The 19,736-nt window shown below is 46.4% G+C and overlaps 1 protein-coding gene across 18 annotated transcripts in view; it reads right to left on the bottom strand.

Annotated features, from left to right (window-relative positions):
- The window catches only part of LOC126928900 (regulating synaptic membrane exocytosis protein 2), a 69,455-nt gene that overhangs the window by 12,086 nt on the left and 37,633 nt on the right, over positions 1 to 19,736 (bottom strand). For 10 of the 18 annotated variants that reach the window (XR_007716996.1, XR_007716993.1, XR_007716999.1 and 7 more), the window contains 13 exons: positions 19,321 to 19,534; positions 18,382 to 18,645; positions 17,505 to 17,552; positions 15,504 to 15,768; positions 14,565 to 14,816; positions 13,826 to 14,011; positions 10,212 to 10,241; positions 7,770 to 7,920; positions 7,027 to 7,193; positions 6,766 to 6,941; positions 6,154 to 6,391; positions 1,972 to 5,084; positions 1,437 to 1,616 (listed from right to left, as the gene is read on the bottom strand). Coding sequence is in view for 1 of the 18 variants with exons in the window: in XM_050744756.1 (XP_050600713.1) it covers positions 1,437 to 1,616; positions 1,972 to 5,084; positions 6,154 to 6,391; positions 6,766 to 6,941; positions 7,027 to 7,193; positions 7,770 to 7,920; positions 10,212 to 10,241; positions 13,826 to 14,011; positions 14,565 to 14,816; positions 15,504 to 15,768; positions 17,505 to 17,552; positions 18,382 to 18,645; positions 19,321 to 19,534 (5,284 nt within the window). In the remaining 17 variants the exon portion in view is untranslated. Of the gene's footprint in view, positions 1 to 172; positions 330 to 1,436; positions 1,617 to 1,971; positions 5,085 to 6,153; positions 6,392 to 6,765; positions 6,942 to 7,026; positions 7,194 to 7,769; positions 7,921 to 10,211; positions 10,242 to 13,825; positions 14,012 to 14,564; positions 14,817 to 15,503; positions 15,769 to 17,504; positions 17,553 to 18,381; positions 18,646 to 19,320; positions 19,535 to 19,736 lie in introns of all 18 variants that reach the window. The other 8 variants (XR_007716994.1, XR_007717004.1, XR_007716998.1 and 5 more) reach the window with 7 other exon arrangements.

Below are 19,736 nucleotides of genomic sequence, written 5' to 3' on the forward strand. Positions count from 1 at the left end.
ATCTAACGCGCGTATTTATTTCATACAACGTCTGTATAAATATATGTTAAAGAAATTCGCGTGTCGATGACACTGTGCCGAACGCTCCCACGTAACGAAAATAGGGGATTGAAATCAAAAAGGGAGAAACAATTAAAACGGGGATGATATATTTTGCAGAGTGTGTTCGGACCTGTCCCCGTCGCCGCTACCCTCGCCGTCGCTGCTTGCGGAACTCGGTTGCCTTCCGCTCCTTCCGCTGGCCGTGTCCTCCGGCAATACCTCCTCGCTCCTATGAACTGTAAAGGAGGACTTTCCCTTCTTCCCGAATCCTAGCCGCCGTTTTCGTCCTTCGTCGCCCACGCATGTACCACCAACAGACGCACGTGGTATGTTATGGTTTTTGCGTGACGTGATATAGTTTTTTTGTTGTGGTTGTAGTAGTAGTAGTAGTAGTAGTAGTAGTAGTAGTAGTAGTAGTAGTAGTAGAAGTAGAAGTAGTAGTAGAAGTAGTGGTTGTAGTGATGGTAGTAGTAAATGTTGTTTTCATAGTAGAAGAGCGGTGAATTGTGATTTTGTTGTGTTAATTTGCATATATAGTATCGATATATGCGTGGTGCATATGTAAAAATTTTTCTCGTGGCAGAGTTGTAGTATAATTTTTTTTTAGTGTTTTGTTTCAACGTTTTTGCGTAATAGTAGAGCGATCGTTTCCAGCGATCGATCGGGATGATCCGCGTCGAGTGTTGTCCCGTGACACGATCGCGCGAGCGACGATATAGCCCGCCACGATGAGAAATCGTGCAGGTGGGTGCAGATCGATGACGTGAATGGTCCCCAGCGTCGAGAGATAGTTGGTTGGTAGAAGTAAAGTGTGAATGTGTTCATGTCGAAGAGAGGCGGATAGAGATGAGGAGGGATGGCGGAGAAAACAAGAATACGATTAGAATGTACATACTGCCCCGTTTACTGGGTTTTTTTTTGCTCTTCTACCGTGTGCTCTTGATATTGTTTGTACCGCTTCCTTTGTTCTACTTCGCGGATTCTCCCGTGGAACTCGTGAAAATCCGCTTTTCGATCGTCACATCTTGTCACGTGTGATGTGAACGAAGCGTATAAATTTTTAATCAAATAATCTTCTTGAAAATGACGAGAAAAATATAGCGAGAGCACACCGTAGGTCTACTCACTAATGGCGCTAAACTAATGCTATGCTATTATTCGAGGAACTATCGATATATTACAAAGAAACTGACTACATTAAGATGCCAGATAGAAAGAAGAGACAGAGAAGATAGTCTAGAAATCGCGCGAGAATAATATGAATGCCAAATAGAAAAACGTCTTTACGCGACCGCTCTCGAACTTATCGAATTTCCCGAACAAAGTAGCAATACACCGCACGCAACGTTTAAAATGTGAAATTGGAAGAAACGACTAGTGTGACGATGTGTTACCTGTGGCGGACAGCTGACTGGTGCTGTTACTCTTCTTCCCGAGACCTGACTGATACTGCACCGCGCTTCCGCCACCGCTGCTACTTCCGCTTCCGCTTTTACTGCCGGGCGAACTCTTGCGACCCCTCCTCGAGGAATCCTCCACGTTCAAACCGATCGCCGTATCGCTCAAACTACCGTCTAATAAACAAACGTCGCGTGAACACGAAAATAATAAAAAGAGAAAGAATCTAGAAGAGTAGAATTAGGAAATTAACGCAGATATACCGATGGTTAAACGATGATAATCGCAGCATCGTTAGGCTGTCCAATAAAAAAAATTACTTCCATTCAAAATACATTCGATTAGACTTCGAATAAAGAGAAACTCTCGTTAAGTAGAAAAATATTTTACACGATAATTTGGGCATATCTGTATTAATCACTTTCTAAATTTCTAAACTACAATTTTCCTAATGAAAATTCCTAAACATAATCTTCCGAAAAAAAATAGTGCCTCTAAATCTAATTCCAAAGAGAGATCGCAGAAACTTACCAACTTTCTCGTCCTGTGGCGCGTCGGTATTACTAAGACTCCTGGTGAACTGACCCCTTTTATGGTCGTCGTGCTCGTTATCGCCTGGCTGGATCCTGGACGGCTTCTCGTACGAGCCCGACTGACTGTACTCGCTGCTTTCGGGCATGGAGGAGGATCGGCGATCCCGCGCGTCGTCACGTTGTTGGTTGACGGCGGCAGAGGCATCGTCGGCGGCGGTTTTTTTCCGCGAACGCCGTCGAGTTGACGACGTTGGGGACGATGACGAGGTGACGGCGGTATCGGTGAAGTTGTCGCGCCGCGACAGTTTCGTGTTTCGTGAGGTTTCGTGGTGATCGACGGCCCGTGGGTGGTAGTTTTTAGTAGTGTCGGAGGTAGCGGTTTGGGAATCAAAGAGACTTGAATTAGCGTTACCGGGGTGGGGTGCTCGGTTACGAGGCCTACGCGGATCGCACGGGCCAAATCCGCAGTTCTCGCTGCACTGGCTCTCGCTCTCCATCGAGTACTCGTAGTACTCGAGGGTGTCGCTGATCGCTACGTTCCTCTTACTACCCTGCTGCTGTTGTTGACTCGGATGCTGCTGGGCTTGCTGATGACGTTGTTGTTGCTGCCTCTTCTCGAGTAGCTCGAGATCCCTAGGCTCCGGACAGCTGCTATTTCGTCTACGGTACCTATGCCTCGATTCTACCGAAGGTCTCCTCTCTTCGCTCTTTCGCGAGAATGAGCCAGACCTACCTAATTCGTACGACATCGCTAATTCTCGACACTCCGGACAACTAGTTTTTCGCCTACCGCGATACTGCGACGGCGATCGCAGCGATCCCGACCTAGCCAGTTCGTATGGTTCCCGATAATCGCGAGTCTGAACGTTTTCGTAGTCGTATCTTGAGTCTACGTAACCATCGCGAACCTGTTCCCCGTCGTAGTAGCCCGATCTAATACCATCGCTAACCACCGTGCCCGTTACGTTCTTCTGACGGAAACAGTCCGCGCACACGACCGTCTCCATCGAACCGAAATCCTCGTCCGAGTCCAGAATAAAGTTCGTACTTCTTTCTTCGTCTTTTCTTCTTGGAGGATCGTAGTATCGGAGCTCTCTAGCTTCGGGGCAGCTGCTGTTCCTTTTGCGACGATACAGACGTCTAGCTCTTTCCGCTCTGTCCGACGAGCTCAGTTCCTCGTCGGAACGTAAGATCGGCGTAGATTCTGCTCGTTGCAGCATCATTCGCTTGCTATCGGATAAACTCGGTACGGTTAGCGTGCCCCTCGTGCTGGATATCGTATCTCGATACGGTAAGTTCTCGTAGACACCCGTACTAACTTCTTTGCTTCCCCTTCTACTTCTCCTCTTTCTTCTTCGTGGCAGCGTGTTATCTTGATAAGCGTCGGCTCCAACACACTCTGGGCCGCTGTGCGCTTGATAATCGTACTCCTCCGCGGAACGATAGTCACGATAATCACCGATGTAGTCAGCATCAACGTACTGCGACGATCTTTTCTTACGTCTGCTACTTCGACTGCTGTCTCTTCTTCTATAGTAATCGTCCTCGTACATTTCTGCGTCGGTTCTCGGAATATTTTCATCCTCGTAATCGTACAACCGGTGGTCATACTCGTCGACGTTCCCTCTGTCGATAAACCCTTCGTCGTATTCGATATCCCAATTGTAACCATCGTACCCGTTCTCCAGATACGATTCGCTGCTTTTCCTTCTTCTTCTAGAACGACCGCTAGTTCTCTGATTGTCGTAGTGCTCCAAATCCGAAGCAGCGTGTATCGAAGAACAAGTAATGTCCCTGTCCGGGCCGTATTTCTCCGCGGACGACAGCGCCTCGTCGATGCTGCAGTAAATGTGCTCGTTAGTCGGGTCGCAGATATCGCTGTCGAGATTCTTCGTTCGTTTCTTAGATATGTCTCGACCGAACGCGGAATCGTGCTCCTGAAACGTCGAGTCTCTGTATTTCCTTTTGGTGGGATCTTCACGGCCAAGGACGTTCCGCAGGCCTATTTGATCGTCGCTGCTGAAGGAATTTTCCTCCGACAGATCGTACGAATGGTAACCTTTACCGACAAGGTCCATATCTATGTTCTGTTTGTCAAAGCGCGGCATATAAATCTCCGTCTCGCCGCAACTAAATTCAGAATCGTATCCATAGAATGGTTTGTGATCCTGCTTCAGCATGTAATCGTAATTCTTCTCTCGATTGAGCAGAATTTTAGGCATCTTGTCGTCGCTGTTCGAATCGAAGTACGATTTACTCTGATCGCCCAGAGCCGGTATCTTATCGCCGTAACCGGCATCGTTAATAGCCATGTTCTTCTTCAATTTACGACGGGCGGTTCTCAGACTGTCGTCGCTGAATATGTTGCTTGATATAGTGTCATATTCGAAACTCTTGGCTCTACGCGAGAGCATGCCCGTGCCTAGTCCGAAACCGTAACGATCAGCGTAGGTATCGTGCAGCACGTCGTAGTCGAAGCTCCTAGCCTTCGAGAATAAAAACGATCTACGCGGCCGTAAGCTAACGTCTAGGTTCCTAATGCCGTGATCGTCCGTTAAGTCGTGCAAGCCTCTCGAGAACAAGTGGTGCCTAGATTTCGCGGTTCTGCCGGTACGATCTTGCCAGCTACGCGACCGTCTACGCATACCGGAGTCCAGTTGATAGGGCGACGAGTATCTGTCGCGAAACTTCTCGATGAGGCGATCGTTGAAGTCGACCTGAAGGCAATCCTCCACGTATATCTCCGGTATACGATTCTTAGAGCTACCGGTTAGCTCCTCTGGCTTGAGCAAGTACCCCTCGGAGACGCTGTACTCGCTGGTCTCCGGGCTGTAATATCTCAGCATGTTCTCGTCGACGGTCTGCGACCTCGTGAACGGCGTACGCATCTTTCTGTACAACGAGCGCACCACTGCGGACTTGCTCCGTACGAGGGGATGCGGGGTGGGATTGTGCTTGCTGGGGTTGTTGCTCCTGGGCTTGGTGGGATTGTTGTTCGGACAGTGACATTCGCTGCAGGGTACCCTAAGTCTGTGCCTGCGCCTATTGCGCCTAGGGGGCAGGGGCATAGGGGATATGACACCGGGTATTAAAACGTTTTTAACTGTCGGTCTGCAAACAATGTTTTTCATATAGAGTTTTAGCGCTTCTGCGGTTACATTAACGATTTCTTTTTTGAGCCCATTCTTCATTTTTTTTTTAATCAAAGAAAAAAAAAGACTCTACTCGCACGTTCGCGATCGATCGAACGCGTTTCTCTTCTTCCTTCTGTTTCTTAAAATATCTGCTATCTTTTTGGTTCCGTTTTCACCGGGTTTTTTTCTCAAAATAGTTTTATTTTTCTTTTCTTTTTTTATACATAACATAGCTTTTGTTGCAATGCGATAGGTACCGAAAGAGAGAATTTGAGCCAAGAATTTTGTTGCATTTGTCACTTGCCGAACAAATATATATAAATGCAGGTTGTCTGTAGGACGTGCGACGATTGATTAGTCTTTTCGTGATTATACACACAACATACATACATATATGTAATTGTGACGTGTTTCAACGTAGGTAGACCTAGCCGTTCGACCAACGCCACGCACTAATCCCTGCTTTATTAGAATGGGACAATATTAAATGGACATTGACACAGTGCATAGGAGGTGCAGTCTAGCCAACTAAAGTAGTAGAATTCGTCGAAGAGAGCGCGGCAGGATTTTTGGGAAACCTATCAAGCAGGCGGGGGGAAATGAGATAGTGCAACTACGGGGTGTCGTTTCATTCGGCAATGTCCATTTAATTCAGGGATTATCGTCGATGAGAAGGTAAGCCATCAAATGTTCCATTCTGTGCGCGGTGTACATGGTCCATCGACGAGCATAACGATAATTTACTTGGAGGAGAAAACGGGATTACGCTATTCTGAATGAATGGACTATGAGATGAGATTAGTAGGAAGGAAAAAGGGAGAAAGAAATACGAGAGCCGAAGGGGAAAAACGAGAAAAGAGGGGAAAAATAGAGGGAAAGGAACGCGATTTACCCGAATGTCACGTAAAAATGGTACAGTGGATGGCTGTCTCCTCTAAAGGGATACTTTCTTCTCTATGGAACTTGTCTTGCTTTGTACACTGACTTTGAAATGCAAGGTCATCGACTCGAAAATTAAAATACAATAGACATTGAGCTATACTCACATTAGTCCTCTAGAGCCACGTGGTCGTTCCGATTGCGTACTGAAGGCACTGCTCGTCACGGAGGCTATACTCTCCATATCGGAGTCACCAAGATCACCAAGTACGTCTTTGTCAGGACTTAAATTTCCCCTTCGCGGTCTGTGCATTCGATAAGGGTGACTGTGCGGCAAAGATAACGGATCCTGATCTATCGAAAGCAGATCCGAATCCGACAGTCCGCTATAGTGTCTTTCCCAACCTGAAAAATCAACGTTATTCCCATTGGAAATACACAAACTTCGCCATCCGTAAATTCTAAAATATATATCCAACAAACTACGACTCCTATACCGATCCTCTTCACAGATAAATTCTAATATAATCGAAAATAAAAATAGTTGCTATCAAACTGTTTCAAAATTACGGTCAATTTTACACGTCAAACGTCCACCATTTAATAACATCCTATTACAAAGTTCATCCTGGCGTATTCACGCTAGCCAAAAATTACCGAAACAAGGTCAATTAGGAACGCGGATTTTCACGAGGTTTCATTACTGTTCTCGTATCACGAGGTATTCGAAAACTTTGAAATTAATAACCCGGCGAACAAAATGGGAAAAGTGAGCTCACCTCCCGTACCCGTACTCCTGTACGTGGTATGCATCTGCCTATTGCGGTGTCTCATAAATCTCGCCCGTTCCTCGGGATCCTGAACAGCTCTTTCCTTCAGAGCCGTCGGAATCAGAGGCAATTGTCTCTTCTTCGGACTTCCGGTGGGAGTGGCTGTCGCTGACCTCGAGCTGAATCTGGAATGCGTAAAGCGAAACGTTCTCGTTTTCTGCTGTATCACAGTTTCGTTTGTGGCTCGCGTCGATAACTCATACAACATACCTGGGTGGAACGTAGCCGTGCGAGTAAAGCATGGATCTATGTTCCGGCGGAGACAGAGAGCGATGACCGGTGGGACTTTGAGACCTTCCGCGATACCGAAGGCTCGGCGAGTCCATAGGTGCTGCACTATGCGACCTGTGGCCCATCATTCCTCGATGAATATCGTCCTGGGGATTACAGATATTTAACTACGCCGTCCAGGTGTAACGTAGGCGAAAACGAATCGATAATGCCACACGCGAACCACGAAAGTGTCGGATAGAATAGGTGTATTTAAGTCTATACGTACTACGATCAGTTACAAATTAATAATAGTAGCAAATTGGTAAATTACAGGTCGTGGATTGTGCACTTTTTCTTTTACGATTTTATAATTGAACGATTTATAGAAATACGAATGTGGTTCCAATATTTAAATCGTATCTGTTAGAAGAGAAAGAAGGTTCCGTATATTGAAAAGTTAATTATGAATTTACAGCAAGTTTTAAAAAGTCACTTGATTTTGTTCGATTCTCGTTGTTGTTAGTTGACGATTACTTGTCACGTTCTTCGCTCGTGGCTTCCGCTTATTATCACAGTTGTAAGATTCAGTGCGATTTTTCAAAGACGATGACTGGCGAAATCTACATCCGACAATCTACGAGTACGTAAACTACGCGTTCATCGAACGATCGTTAAATTCACAGAAAAAGAACGTCGAGGTATTCGGTGAAAATCGGTGGAAATGACGCAGCGGGACTCACCTTGCGATAGGTCTGGTAACCAGAAATAGACGCTGGCTGATCCCGTATCATGATGGCGGCCCGTTTACGCCCCTGCGGCGACATGTCCCTTCGACTTCGATGCTCCCCGTCGATGCACAGCTCCCTTTCCGGCGGGGGACTAGAATAGTGGCTGCTCCGGCATGCGTTCATTTTTTCGCCAATTAGTGATCGTCTTGTCACGCTTAGATTACGTTAAATTATGGACGTAGGGGAAAGGCGAGTGCTGTGATCTCGCGCTAGATTACAGAGTGCATGCGGCCAGGCTGGTTCTCATTGGCGATGCTTTATCAAATATGCATTCTCTACGCTGCGCGTTGCACCGTGCCGTGGTCTTTCTGCCGACCCCTGACACACGTACGAAACGAACTCGGTTAAGCGGCAGACCAAAACACAGAATGCCAGGTTACTCTACTACGTGGCAGAAATAATAAAAGGACACAAAAAGATTGTTTTCCCGTAGATTAAAAGCAATCTCGTGATCCATAGTTAAAATTCGTCAGGAGCTTGTTCCTTTTAAATATTTGCACGTCCTACGATGGTCTGTCAGATATTCGGACTATACAGACAGTCGCTCTAATTATTCAGCCTTGAAACAATCAGCGTTGCGTCTTTCGTCGTCGCGTCTGGCTAACTGGAGAACTAAGAGTTACAAATTTACGAACAACAAGCGGTACATTTCAACGATCGATGAAGCGTTACTTCAGAGGCTCGCGTTTCTCGATAAGTTTCATTGTTTTATCCGTTCACCAATGTATCACCGGAAAGGATTATTATACTTTCGAGTTAATATTCGTTACCTCATTTTGCGGACGGAGAACTGGTCGCAAACCGGTCGATCTACAAAGTGCAAATACACAACGTCGCGATCCACGCGCGAAAGCTAATCTCTTACGAGTTATTTGCCAATAAAAGCCGGACACAGATTGGACGGTTTTCTCCGTGGTGTCCTCGACTAAATGGAAGGACAGATTCGGTTGCCAAGAAGCTACTTGGTAAAGAAAGGCTGGCCTGGCTGCTGTAAACAATGGTTCCGCGACTGATCAACGGAGCCAAATGCGTACAAAACCGTAGCCGGGAGATTGATCGCGCGCGAATCGCTTCAAGAACGGTGCCACTGACAGTCATCGTCCCGGTTCCTGGCAACGGGCACACCAATAAGCATCGCGAAACGTCCCCGGCGAACTGGACGTTGCCCAACAAATATCCACTGACGAGACGTAAAGCTTGCCGGAGAGAGGGCAAATAAAAAAAACAGGGGAATGGAGCCACCCCGGCCGATGCATCGCGTTGCACTAAGCGTTACTAAAAGCCATGTCCTTTCGCGCAATCTAAGTCTCGTAAAACGTGGGACAGATGCAAGAAGCGATGACACGATGACGCCTACGTGTGCCTACATGATCGGTGACCTGCTGAATCTCTGCGCGCAACTACTTGTTCTTGCGCTTTTCTTTCTTCTTAACTTTCATTTTTCATTCGTATATAGTCTAATCATTTCGTGTGCTGTTCGACGAAAAACGAACCATACACACGGTTTCTCGTCGAGCGTATCTACAGCACGCCGACGTGTTAAATGCCGACGTGCTAAACTCTTTCATTCCGTTCGTCTATCGAATAAAGTTCATTCGATCGGTGCACATGCGACTGAGAGAACGATCCGCGTGCAAACACAGGAACATCAAGTGGGTGGATGGAAGCAGCCTCCGGCGACTATTACCGAAAGTCGACCTGCGTCTGGTCTCTGGCATAGAAGCTCGACACGTGAAAGACCTCGAATATGTTTGGAAGATCAGTTATAGTCGTTTTAACGAGCGTATTCCCACGTGAATTTCCGCTAGGTTGATAGAGCTTGAATATTATTTCGGTACAACGTTGGACGTAACGAGAGACGTTTCAAGACAAAGAAATAAAGGCAGCTTATCACGGGAAAGACGAATTAGTACGATCGAGCGATTTCTCAGACGGACCCTCCTGTTGCCATTGATGCACACGGACACGTTCGAGTGACTTTACATCGTGAGTGCGTCCAGAGTGAACGGTTACCGGGAGGATTTCTAGATTTCCGTCGTTTCTCGTCGATAATGACGCGAAACTACGGCGTCGTTAGTCGCCTCTTTCGAGGAAACGTGGAAATACGTCTGACAAACGCCGCGATCTCTTTGACGTAGCACTCATCGTGCTACGTTGCTTTTGTTATTTCTTTACGTTGGTTTTCATCGATCTAGCTCGACAGCTAAAGTCGAGAGATCGCGTCAGTTTGCGTTCGTTAGTTTCTATGTATGCGAATATCTTATATTCGATCACGTTCGTTAATAATTGATCTACACTCGGAACGCTATTTAATTTAGCGGTGAGGATGCAAGAACGTGTGTGACTGCGTGATTCGTGAGAGAGAGGAGGAAATATAAGTTTGAATGGCCGTACCGCTTATAATTTGACGGCATATTATGAAACCTAAAAAATAAACAACAGAACAGATAAATAACAAAGAAAATCAATAGACGGGATGGCTAGCGCCAACGCGAGAAATTACGGCTCGTTAGAATGTTTTGTTTCTCGTTAAAAGAATCATCGTTAACGCGATACTGGATACTATAGACGTTCCTCGATTATCGATTGAACAAGAAAAAAAAGATAAAGAATATCTACACCGTGCCCTCGAAAACGGGCTGAAAGAACGTAGCGGTGAAAGAAAAGAGAGTAATCTGACTGTACGACACGTCGCGGCCGCCGACTCGACCGACGATGGATTTATTAATGTAACCAGTGAAACCCCTTCGGATAATCCTATTAGGTGATATTGAAGGTTATTAAATATCTGCACACCGTACGATCGGCTCCCTCGGATGTCGCCGGATGTTTCAATTATTCGCCGCGCGCGTGTCTTTCTGCGGGCTCGTCTCGACCGTATCTCGCCGTATCATCGCCATTCAATGGGGATGAAACGGATAGGGAGAAGAAGAGGGGAGAAAAAATTGGTCAGCGACTCGCAGATTGAGGCCAGCGTGGATTAACGAAGCATGCACGCCGTTCCGATTCGTTTCTACAGATTCCTCGACGTAGCGACCTCGAGGTGGCCGCGGAAGCGACGTGCATGCTCGATGAAGAATTGAACAAACCGGCCGCGAAATTTTCGACGAGGAAGATCCGGCAACTTTCCCTTCGTGGGCTTTCAACGCTGTGTCGTGCAATTTTCAACGAGTCCCCGGCAAACTTACGGATATTATTATTCGAGCACCCTCGAATCGAAGAGGGTCGGACTAGATAAGGCGATTGATTACAAACGAAAACGAACGAGCGTGCAGGCGGAGTTTCCTGCCGGCATGGCAATCGCATTACTCCTCTACGAGAACCAGAGAACGCTCTCGAGGGAACGTGGCTCGAGAATTCCAAGCATCATCCGTGGAATAAATTTACAAAGGTTCGACCAATTAGAACCGGGAACGGTAACCGAGAGACACAAACGGACGAGGGACAAAGCGGCAGCGAGTTCCGAGGCACAGAGATTCCTTCCTTCTTCGATATTTCCTCCTTGCAACGGTACGGACGAGTGGCAACCTCGTGGTTCTTCGATCTTCAACGGTTCTTTGAGCGGTCTTCGAATTAGGGCCACGAGTAATTCAAACAACGCTATACGATAATTAGCGCACACTCGATGTTGCTTTTACTTCCGCGTCACATGCTTTCGTTACTTCGTCACCGTTACACACATCGAAACACTGAATTTCTCCGTAAAAGAAACAAACACTCGGATAAAAGGGTAGATGGTCCAGTCTTTGCGGGTGTAAATCAGCAAATTCGAAGCTGGTCACGGATCCTGGCGAGTTTAAAAGGAAGTCGATTAACTCGTCAGAGGCCCTGACCTATACCCTCGCGAGTCACTGGATTCGAAAGATACCGGTGGCCACGAAGTTCAGAGGAAATTGAACGAATTGCGGGCCGTGCCCTCTGTGCAAACGACAAAAAACTTTATTAAGCGTCTCGTTCAAAGTGGATTTGTTTAGACACGCCGTTTACCACCGTCCGTAGCCGTGGGCTTCGTTTCGTATCCTCTTTGTTTTACCCTTTTTTCTCCTAGTTTGCTCACCCTTCCGTTTTTTACCCCCTGTCGGTTTCAACTCCGCCACTTTGTCGATAGTCCGTATTTCTTTCTTTTTTTCTCGTTTCCTCAGAGAAAAATAAAAAACCGAGATATTCGAGAGAAAGCACTTTGCACTCACAAATAACGATCGGACGTCATCGTTGGAATATTAATATGGATACGAGGCTCAGGGGCTGGCTTCCGCAGCCAGCGGTGGTTGCAGGCCAACTGGCATGTCAATTGGCTTGTTGCCCAGTTTTATAACTTGGCTCACGGCCTCTCTCCTCTCCCTTTCTCTAATTCTCTTTCTCGTTCCCACAACCCTCCCCCTCCCACCTACACCTTTATTCACACACCTCTCACCCCCGCCGTATTGTCTCTGTCTCTGTCTCCCTTTCGTCGCTGTGGTCGTCGCCTTTACGTCACGGCGACGCCGCCTTCCGCGAGCACAACAGATAAAAATGCTCCTCTTTCAATCATCCGGAGATTCACCTGGTGAGATCGGCCTCCGTCGACTTGGAGCAACTAAGTCGCGTAAACACCCTGCTACTCTTAAGACTCCGTTATTCACACCCTCTAACACGAGTATAGTTCATGCACAAGTTTTCCAAAAGTAGAACTTTGGAGAAATTACAGAATTTGATTGAAATAACGAAGAATCGATATATTAATAATCGATGGAATATTTATCAGCGTGTAAACACGATATCGTCCGAAATAACAGGAATTGCGCACGATCGATCCTGGACCATCCCTCACGCACGCCTGACCCGTGTGTCTCCTCAATGAACCGGAAGAGGTGCAACCATGCAAGGAAGAGCAACGATGCATGGAAGGAACGTTCGAATTGCGGCTAATCTCGAGTAGCGGCGTCGGCTCGTCTTATTGACGATTAAGACCAAGTCGCACGCTACCGAGGGAATAACCATTACGCCGACAGTTACGGTGTCGGTTACGGGACCTGTAAACGAGATCTTAAGCCGGGAATAGGAACTCTCGAACAGATTAGTAACGCGATTTCTGTTGGCCAAGGACATCGGCACGCTACTCCCGTTAAGTATCATTAATTCCTGATGAATTGCACTGGTTCAGCCACGTGGGACCTTGCACGACACAGCCCTCTCTCTCTCTCTCTCTCTCTCTCCGCTTCTCGACAAATTCTTCGTCGCCCGTTCAAGATGGTCCGTGGATCGATTAACGGGAACCGACGCGCGTTAATCACGTGGTCTCCTCTTCAGCTCGCGGCCACACACGAGACACACTATCGAACACGAGTTTGAAACCACCCCATGAATCGTTCACGTTTTCGTCATTTCTTGCGTAGCTCGAACCATCTATATATTTTTCTTTCCTTTCCTTTCTTTAACGAAAGAAAGGAAATACCGTTGATACAGAAGTTAACATCTCGCTGAAAAAGAATTGGCTCACTTTTAAAATGTTTCTTCTTAAATAAATACACTGGACTGACGAACCGAGGGTGCTACAAAAAAAAAAAGAGAAAACGATTACCAAAGCGCACTATGTGTCTACATGCAAATAAAAGAACAATATCTACGCGTAAATGCAACTAAACGCGTACTGTCTTTAGGGAAAACAAAAAGAAAGGAAAACGAGAAGGAGGCGGTCTCAAACTTCTTGCTCATAGCGTTAATTCTATCTGCATCTTACTATCGACGGTGTTTACGTGGATCCGCGTATACTCCCACGATGGATAGACGACGTTGACGATTATTTCTCGTTACAAAACGTTTTCAACTTTCGACTCGGGTCCCTGTTCTCGGTTATCCCGGCCGGTGTGCGGTCGTGGAAGAAGGTTTTTGCGCCGCGTCGGCCGTGAAAATAGCACGGGCTCTTCTCTCTCCCCCGTTTTTATATTATATTGTATATCGTTTCGGGGCGGTTTGGTGGAAGAGTTCTCGGGACGCGACGTAGAGAGATTTTCGAAGGATGCTCTTACCTGGAGGAACTGCCGATACTGCTTATACTGGCACCGTCAGCTGTTCTCCTTTGCTCCCTGGAGACGTCGCAGTCCGTGATATCGCATTCGGAAGTGTCAGAGTCGCTCAGCCGCGACGTCGTCGACGGTGGACTGAGATGGCAGTCCACCGGAGTTATCACCATGTCATCGGGCTCCTGATAGTATCTGTGCAACGCGAAATTTAGATCTCACGCTACGCTCTTCTCGCTAGCGCTAGGTGAAAAAGAATCAGCCGAACGGATTCGCTGAACGACGCGACGTCATTCGGAAAATACTTGCTCTTTTCGCTGCATCGTATTATTCAACGTCTTTTCATTTGTTTTTTTTCTTTTTTCTTTTTCTTTATCATCTTTCCGTTGATTCTACCGGAATTAAACGTTGCCAGTATATACACCGCGATCGTACATGATATAGAAAAGGGTTAACGCACGTGACCGTCGACGGATTCCTTCTCCCTCAGCCTAAATACTCGGAAAAAATAGCTGCACGCCTACAGAGGCCTAGCCCTTCTCACAAGCTTTCTAAAAGATTCGGTTTACTTTTTGTTTGCATTCAGCGACTAAAAAGCGCAAAGAGTATTCGTCAGTCACCAATCTCTAAGATATCTCTCCTAGTCTCTCATTGCAACAAGCGAACGAATGCGTTGTAGCGATTGCGTCTCATCTCAGAGGCATGAAGAAGTGAAACATCCTAAGGTCTACCGAGCTGATTCACATACCCAATATGACGGTGTTCCCCGTGGCCGGTCAGCGGATGCCACTCAGGCTCCTCGTCGAGATGAGCTGTCGCCAGTTCCAGTATCGCTTCGCCGAGAAAATCATTCGTGTCGTACTTCCCGTAGTCCCACACGGTTACTTCCAACGCCCTTTTCCTCAACTCTGGCCTCCTGATTCCGTCGTAGATGAACGTTTGGTTCCACTTTGGATCGTTCGTGTTCGCCAACGTCTTCGTTCGTCTCTTCGACTTTTCGCTGCATCGGGACACGAATAAGACAGAAGGGTGAATGATAGAACACGTCCTTGATACGTTCGTAGAATCGACGCGCAAATGGGACGATACCAGACGATCGATGTCGAGCATTAACAAGACAACGCCATTTCGAGGGAGGGAAACGAAACAGTGGTTGGGGAACTCTGGTGTAGCAGCGAGACCGTTTGGCAGCCCGGCCAAGTTCAACGGCTATCTTTTGGCTCGCGAACGCTTCTTTAGGAAATGATTTATCTTGAAAGCAGGACAGTTTCGACTTCGACATGATCGCACTGTTGTCCCCGACGTGCATAAACGCCCTCGCGAAATCTTTGTCCGGCGCCATCGAGCATCGTGCGCTCGATTCTTTTTGCATTCTACTCTACGAAAAGGATGGAAATTTCCGTCGGCGATTTGAAACGCACGCTCGTGGCCCATAAAAATCTATACACCGTCCGTTTATCGACATTCGACGAGAAAAACGAAGCACGTTCTCCATCGAGAATCTCTCGGAGAAAACGAAGAAACTCGTTCCAGCGCCGGAACATAACGTTTTTTCTTATAAAATATTGCTCGTTCGTAACGTAAGATAGGAGGAATAGAATTATTTAAGAAGAAACAAGTCGGTCCAAGACAAAATACAGCACACATAGAGGCGTACTTAGTTTCTGGGCCAATCGAGCTCACTCACCTCTTGTCCGGAAGCAGGAAGATCTTGGCGTAGGGATTTCTGGGTTGGCCGTTGCTCCTGGGCGTGAGCCCAGCCGCACAGATCAACGTGACGATCAACCGTAGCGCCACGGAATCGAAGCTCAGCTTCACCTGAAGATTACCTCCGACGTTCGCATTGCCGGAAGTATGTCGGAGGTGTCTGGCGCGTCCTTGAGCGTGAAGATCCGGCGAGCCCGGCGAGGTCACTAAAACCGAAGGTTTCTCGCGCCTCGCGTCGTATAACTCTGCAAGTGATTGTTCAGTGCCGGCTAGACTTTAGATCTTCTTCGTACACCTGGTAGAACTTCGAACGGTGGAATTTGGGCTACGTGGTGTGTTTAAAGGGGTCTATTTATGTAATATACGATATATATATACATATATAAAACAGTGTAGGTATATATCGTATCGTGATACGAGCATTCGCGAATGGCTAGAAAAAAGAGAAAAAGGAGGGAAGATGGCATCGTGTGCAGCTAGTTAGATGCTTCGTATCGCGGTGTACGAAAGGTATACGCAAAATTCGCGAACGAACTCGTAAAACGTTGGGGCAAACGGGGACGTGGGTTCGACGATCTTTTACTAGGACACCGAATCTTGGAATATAGGCGGAGGTAGCCGGGAAATATTGAGTGACGTTCGAGTTTCGAGCAAATGCAAGAAATTCGAGGAACTTACGGCAAGATGTTCGATAAATTGTTATACTATGGAAAACGTTTTACGACCACGAATTTGGATTATTCTTGGTTAGGGGAAACGGGTAGATTATACTGGGTTACAGAGATTCGACGGTAGTTCGTGCGTGCATACATCGTCTGGTGGTCGCATCGTGTGAGTTGGGAAATTTAATTCCGTAGAAATTCACAGATTACTCCGGGGGGTTACGTTTAGAATGGTTGCAACCGCGTTAACCATCGAATCACTGTAAGATTCGCCGAAAACCCGTAACTTCCCTTCCATCAGCAGGGTGTAATGCAATTTGCGGGCAGATACATCCATTCCTCGGGAGATATCACAATTCACGTGCAGGATACTCTCTCGAGCTGCCGATAGTGAAAATAATGCATCCTTGTGTAGATGCATCGAACGCAGCCGGCGGTTTAGCGGTAGATGCTGTAAAATGGTTCGCGGATGCGTTTATACGCAGCCCCGCGATGCAGCATGGAAAGTGCATACACGTCGGCAGTGTTGCGTTCTCTTCCGTACGTTCTCTTCCTGAAGACGTCTAGCTATCGTCAGTTTATAAAATAACACTGCTTCACAATAACAATTATTCAAACAATCGTTTTTACATTACACAGACAAAGAATGATTAAAACGCATTAATTTAATAATCGTGTTATTCACCTCGGAAACACGATGATTGATATCGTCACACAAGCGAAACGTTAATAAACGCCTACGTTTCTTTCTTCATTTCTATAAACCTTTTGCATCGTAAATCGCGAATCGTAAAACGGTGCAGCTTTTCGAAGAGTCTATAAAATGGGTAAATCGTAGAATGGCGCATTATATACAAAAGGATTTAAATGTATGGTCCTTCGTGGTCAACGAGGGGTAGAGATACAAAAAAAGAAAAAAAGACACAAAAGATTCACTTGTTTCAAGTTGTTGCTCCCATAAAACTATATATCGTAAAAACGGCGGTGTTAGCAGGGGGTGCATTGGCACTACTCTCTACGTTCTACGATAACATCGATGGTATACAGAAAGCGATATAACAGTCGTAATGGTTCTCGTTAAGCATCGATCTCGATACCGGTGCACTCGATAATCGTTGCTTTTTTTGTTCTACTTTACGGTGAGAATGGTAAAACCCTTTCGTTTTACCATTTCCCAGTGAATCTTCCTAAGATTATCGAATCAAGAAAGAAAGGAACAGAAAGATTCAAAGGGAGTAAAATACAGAACCACAAACACGGATAAGGGGGAAGACACCGATTATTTGGGATCGAGAAATTTAAGAAATTTTGAGGCCTACCCCATAGAATACATTTCTTAAGACCTGGAATACGAAAAATCATATAATCTGTGACAATATAGCGTCGTTTTTAATACGCTTAACTGTACTTATGTCTATGGTATGACTTAGGTAGGGGCCCGATTTTTTTTTGTATGCTCTCGTACCGATTGGTTTATCGATTTTAGCAAATTCTCTTAAAATTTCAACGATCTGGAGAAATACGGCAAATTGTATCTTGCTAAGTTAGCTCTAGAACTCTCTATACTACACAATATACTACTAAAGGACTTGCTGAACGATCTACGTAACGAATCTACCACTTCTCCGACTTTATTGATATTCCAACATCGTAAAACTATACATCGTGTCCGTCATTGATTCAATGATAATGATCATTGTCGATAAATTGATATCTTTTATCGTTCAACAAGCACCTCGTACAATAACGGGAGACCGAGTACTCGTCGTGGAACGAGGTACAAGTTCTCTCTCTCAAACCACTACTCGTTCGCAAACTCCCATAACACATCCTAAGTGTGATCTATCGAGTAGCTGTCTCAGCTACTCCTTGATACACTGTCTACCTTCTCTACCTTGTCGTCTAAACGCGCGTTATGCTCCGGGGGCGTTTTAAATGCTATCATCATTTTTTTTCTGCTTTTTAAAAACATCTGTCAGCGACCGTGTGTGTATACAGTATACTCTACGAGACATGTATATGTATTCGGGCCAGATAAGAAGGGAGGCAAAGAAGAAAAGAGAACGGCCTGAGAACAGATCCTGAGAGCGTGTGTCCAACGAGGTAGGAGGAAAGAAAAGAAACACAGTCGAAGAAGAAATAGACGAAGAAGAAGAAGAAGGAAGGGAACGAACGAAGCTTGAAGCACATAGTCACCTTTGTGATGCGGTTGCTGTGGCCCGGATATCGTCTCCGGGTGCTTTTGTCTCCATGGGATATGCGCGACGATCTTCCTTGACGGCATCGGCGCTGTGGGTGTCAGCCCCGCAGGCATCGTCACCGGACCCGTCGTCGACGATAGATTCCGCGAAACTACCAGCTCCACTTGAGGCTCCTGTCTCGACTCGGCGATGATGTCGTAAACTTCACGGAAGCTTTTGCCCTGGAGGGACCTGCCGTTCCACTTGATCACCTCGTCACCTGAAATCGTTGAACGTCCGGTCTGTTCTCCTATTGGATCGCCTCCGGGACCGGATGGAGGGGGATGACAACGGGGGATTTATTTACTTCGGACAGTGAGTCCCTCGCTAGAAATGCTACCGAGGTTTCCCAATAGATCGGGGTATGCAAGGGGATGGTATCTGGAGCTTTTGTGGAGGAAAAGTCCTGACACGGTGATTCTAGCTTCAGGTGATGAAATTGCGTTTGTGGCGAGTTGGATCGAACCGACGAAGGCTCTTTTGGTTTGAGGAGACATTAAAGCACTTCGCGTTTACGTAACTTATTTAATCGTCGATAAATTCCGCCTGAACTGGAGATAGTTCGCATATTATGGATAAGGATGGTCATTTCTCGCTATATTTGCACTACCAGTAATTTAGAGTTTGCGAAGTAAATGAATATGATATAATGAACGTATAACTGAAAAATGAAATTGTTCTCTATAAGCTTTTGGTTCGAAATGTCGCTCAAAATAACATATTAAATAACAGTGCCAAAGCTCTTTTCAGAAAATGCATATAGAATCGGTTTGTTTTTATCTGAAATACTCTACGAATCACAGAGTCGGTGAAACAGTTAGTCGAAGCTAGGAAGGAGGAAAGCTTTTGGAGGCACAGGATTCTAGGGCACCGAGGTTAAATTTATCGTTCTTACCGGGTCTCAGTTGACCTTCTATGTCAGCCGTGCTACCCTTCTTGACCTTCTCGATGACGGCGCCCATAGAGCCATCCTCCAACAGTTTGCCACCGACCACTTTCAGCCCCAGTATGCTACTACTGCTTCCGGAGCCGCTTCCGGGCTGCTTTCGCAACACCATGTGGCCAATAATCTTCTGACCGTCTCTGCTCACTTGCCAGGATAACGGATGCTACGAAGCGCGGAGAACGGTTTTTCTTTGGTTTTTTTCTTTGCTTTTCATTGTCAGACTTCTGTCGCGGATTCGCGTGAGATGAGAAGAGGGTGGGTGGAAGGAACGCGTGTCTTCTCACGCTGAAGAACTTGCAAACCAAATGCGATGCGAAACGGAATCTCCGGAGGATTCGTGTCTGGTAATATCGTGCATTGGTTTC

The sequence above is a fragment of the Bombus affinis genome, chromosome 2, assembly GCF_024516045.1.
Source record: "Bombus affinis isolate iyBomAffi1 chromosome 2, iyBomAffi1.2, whole genome shotgun sequence".
NCBI classification, from domain to species: domain Eukaryota; kingdom Metazoa; phylum Arthropoda; class Insecta; order Hymenoptera; family Apidae; genus Bombus; species Bombus affinis.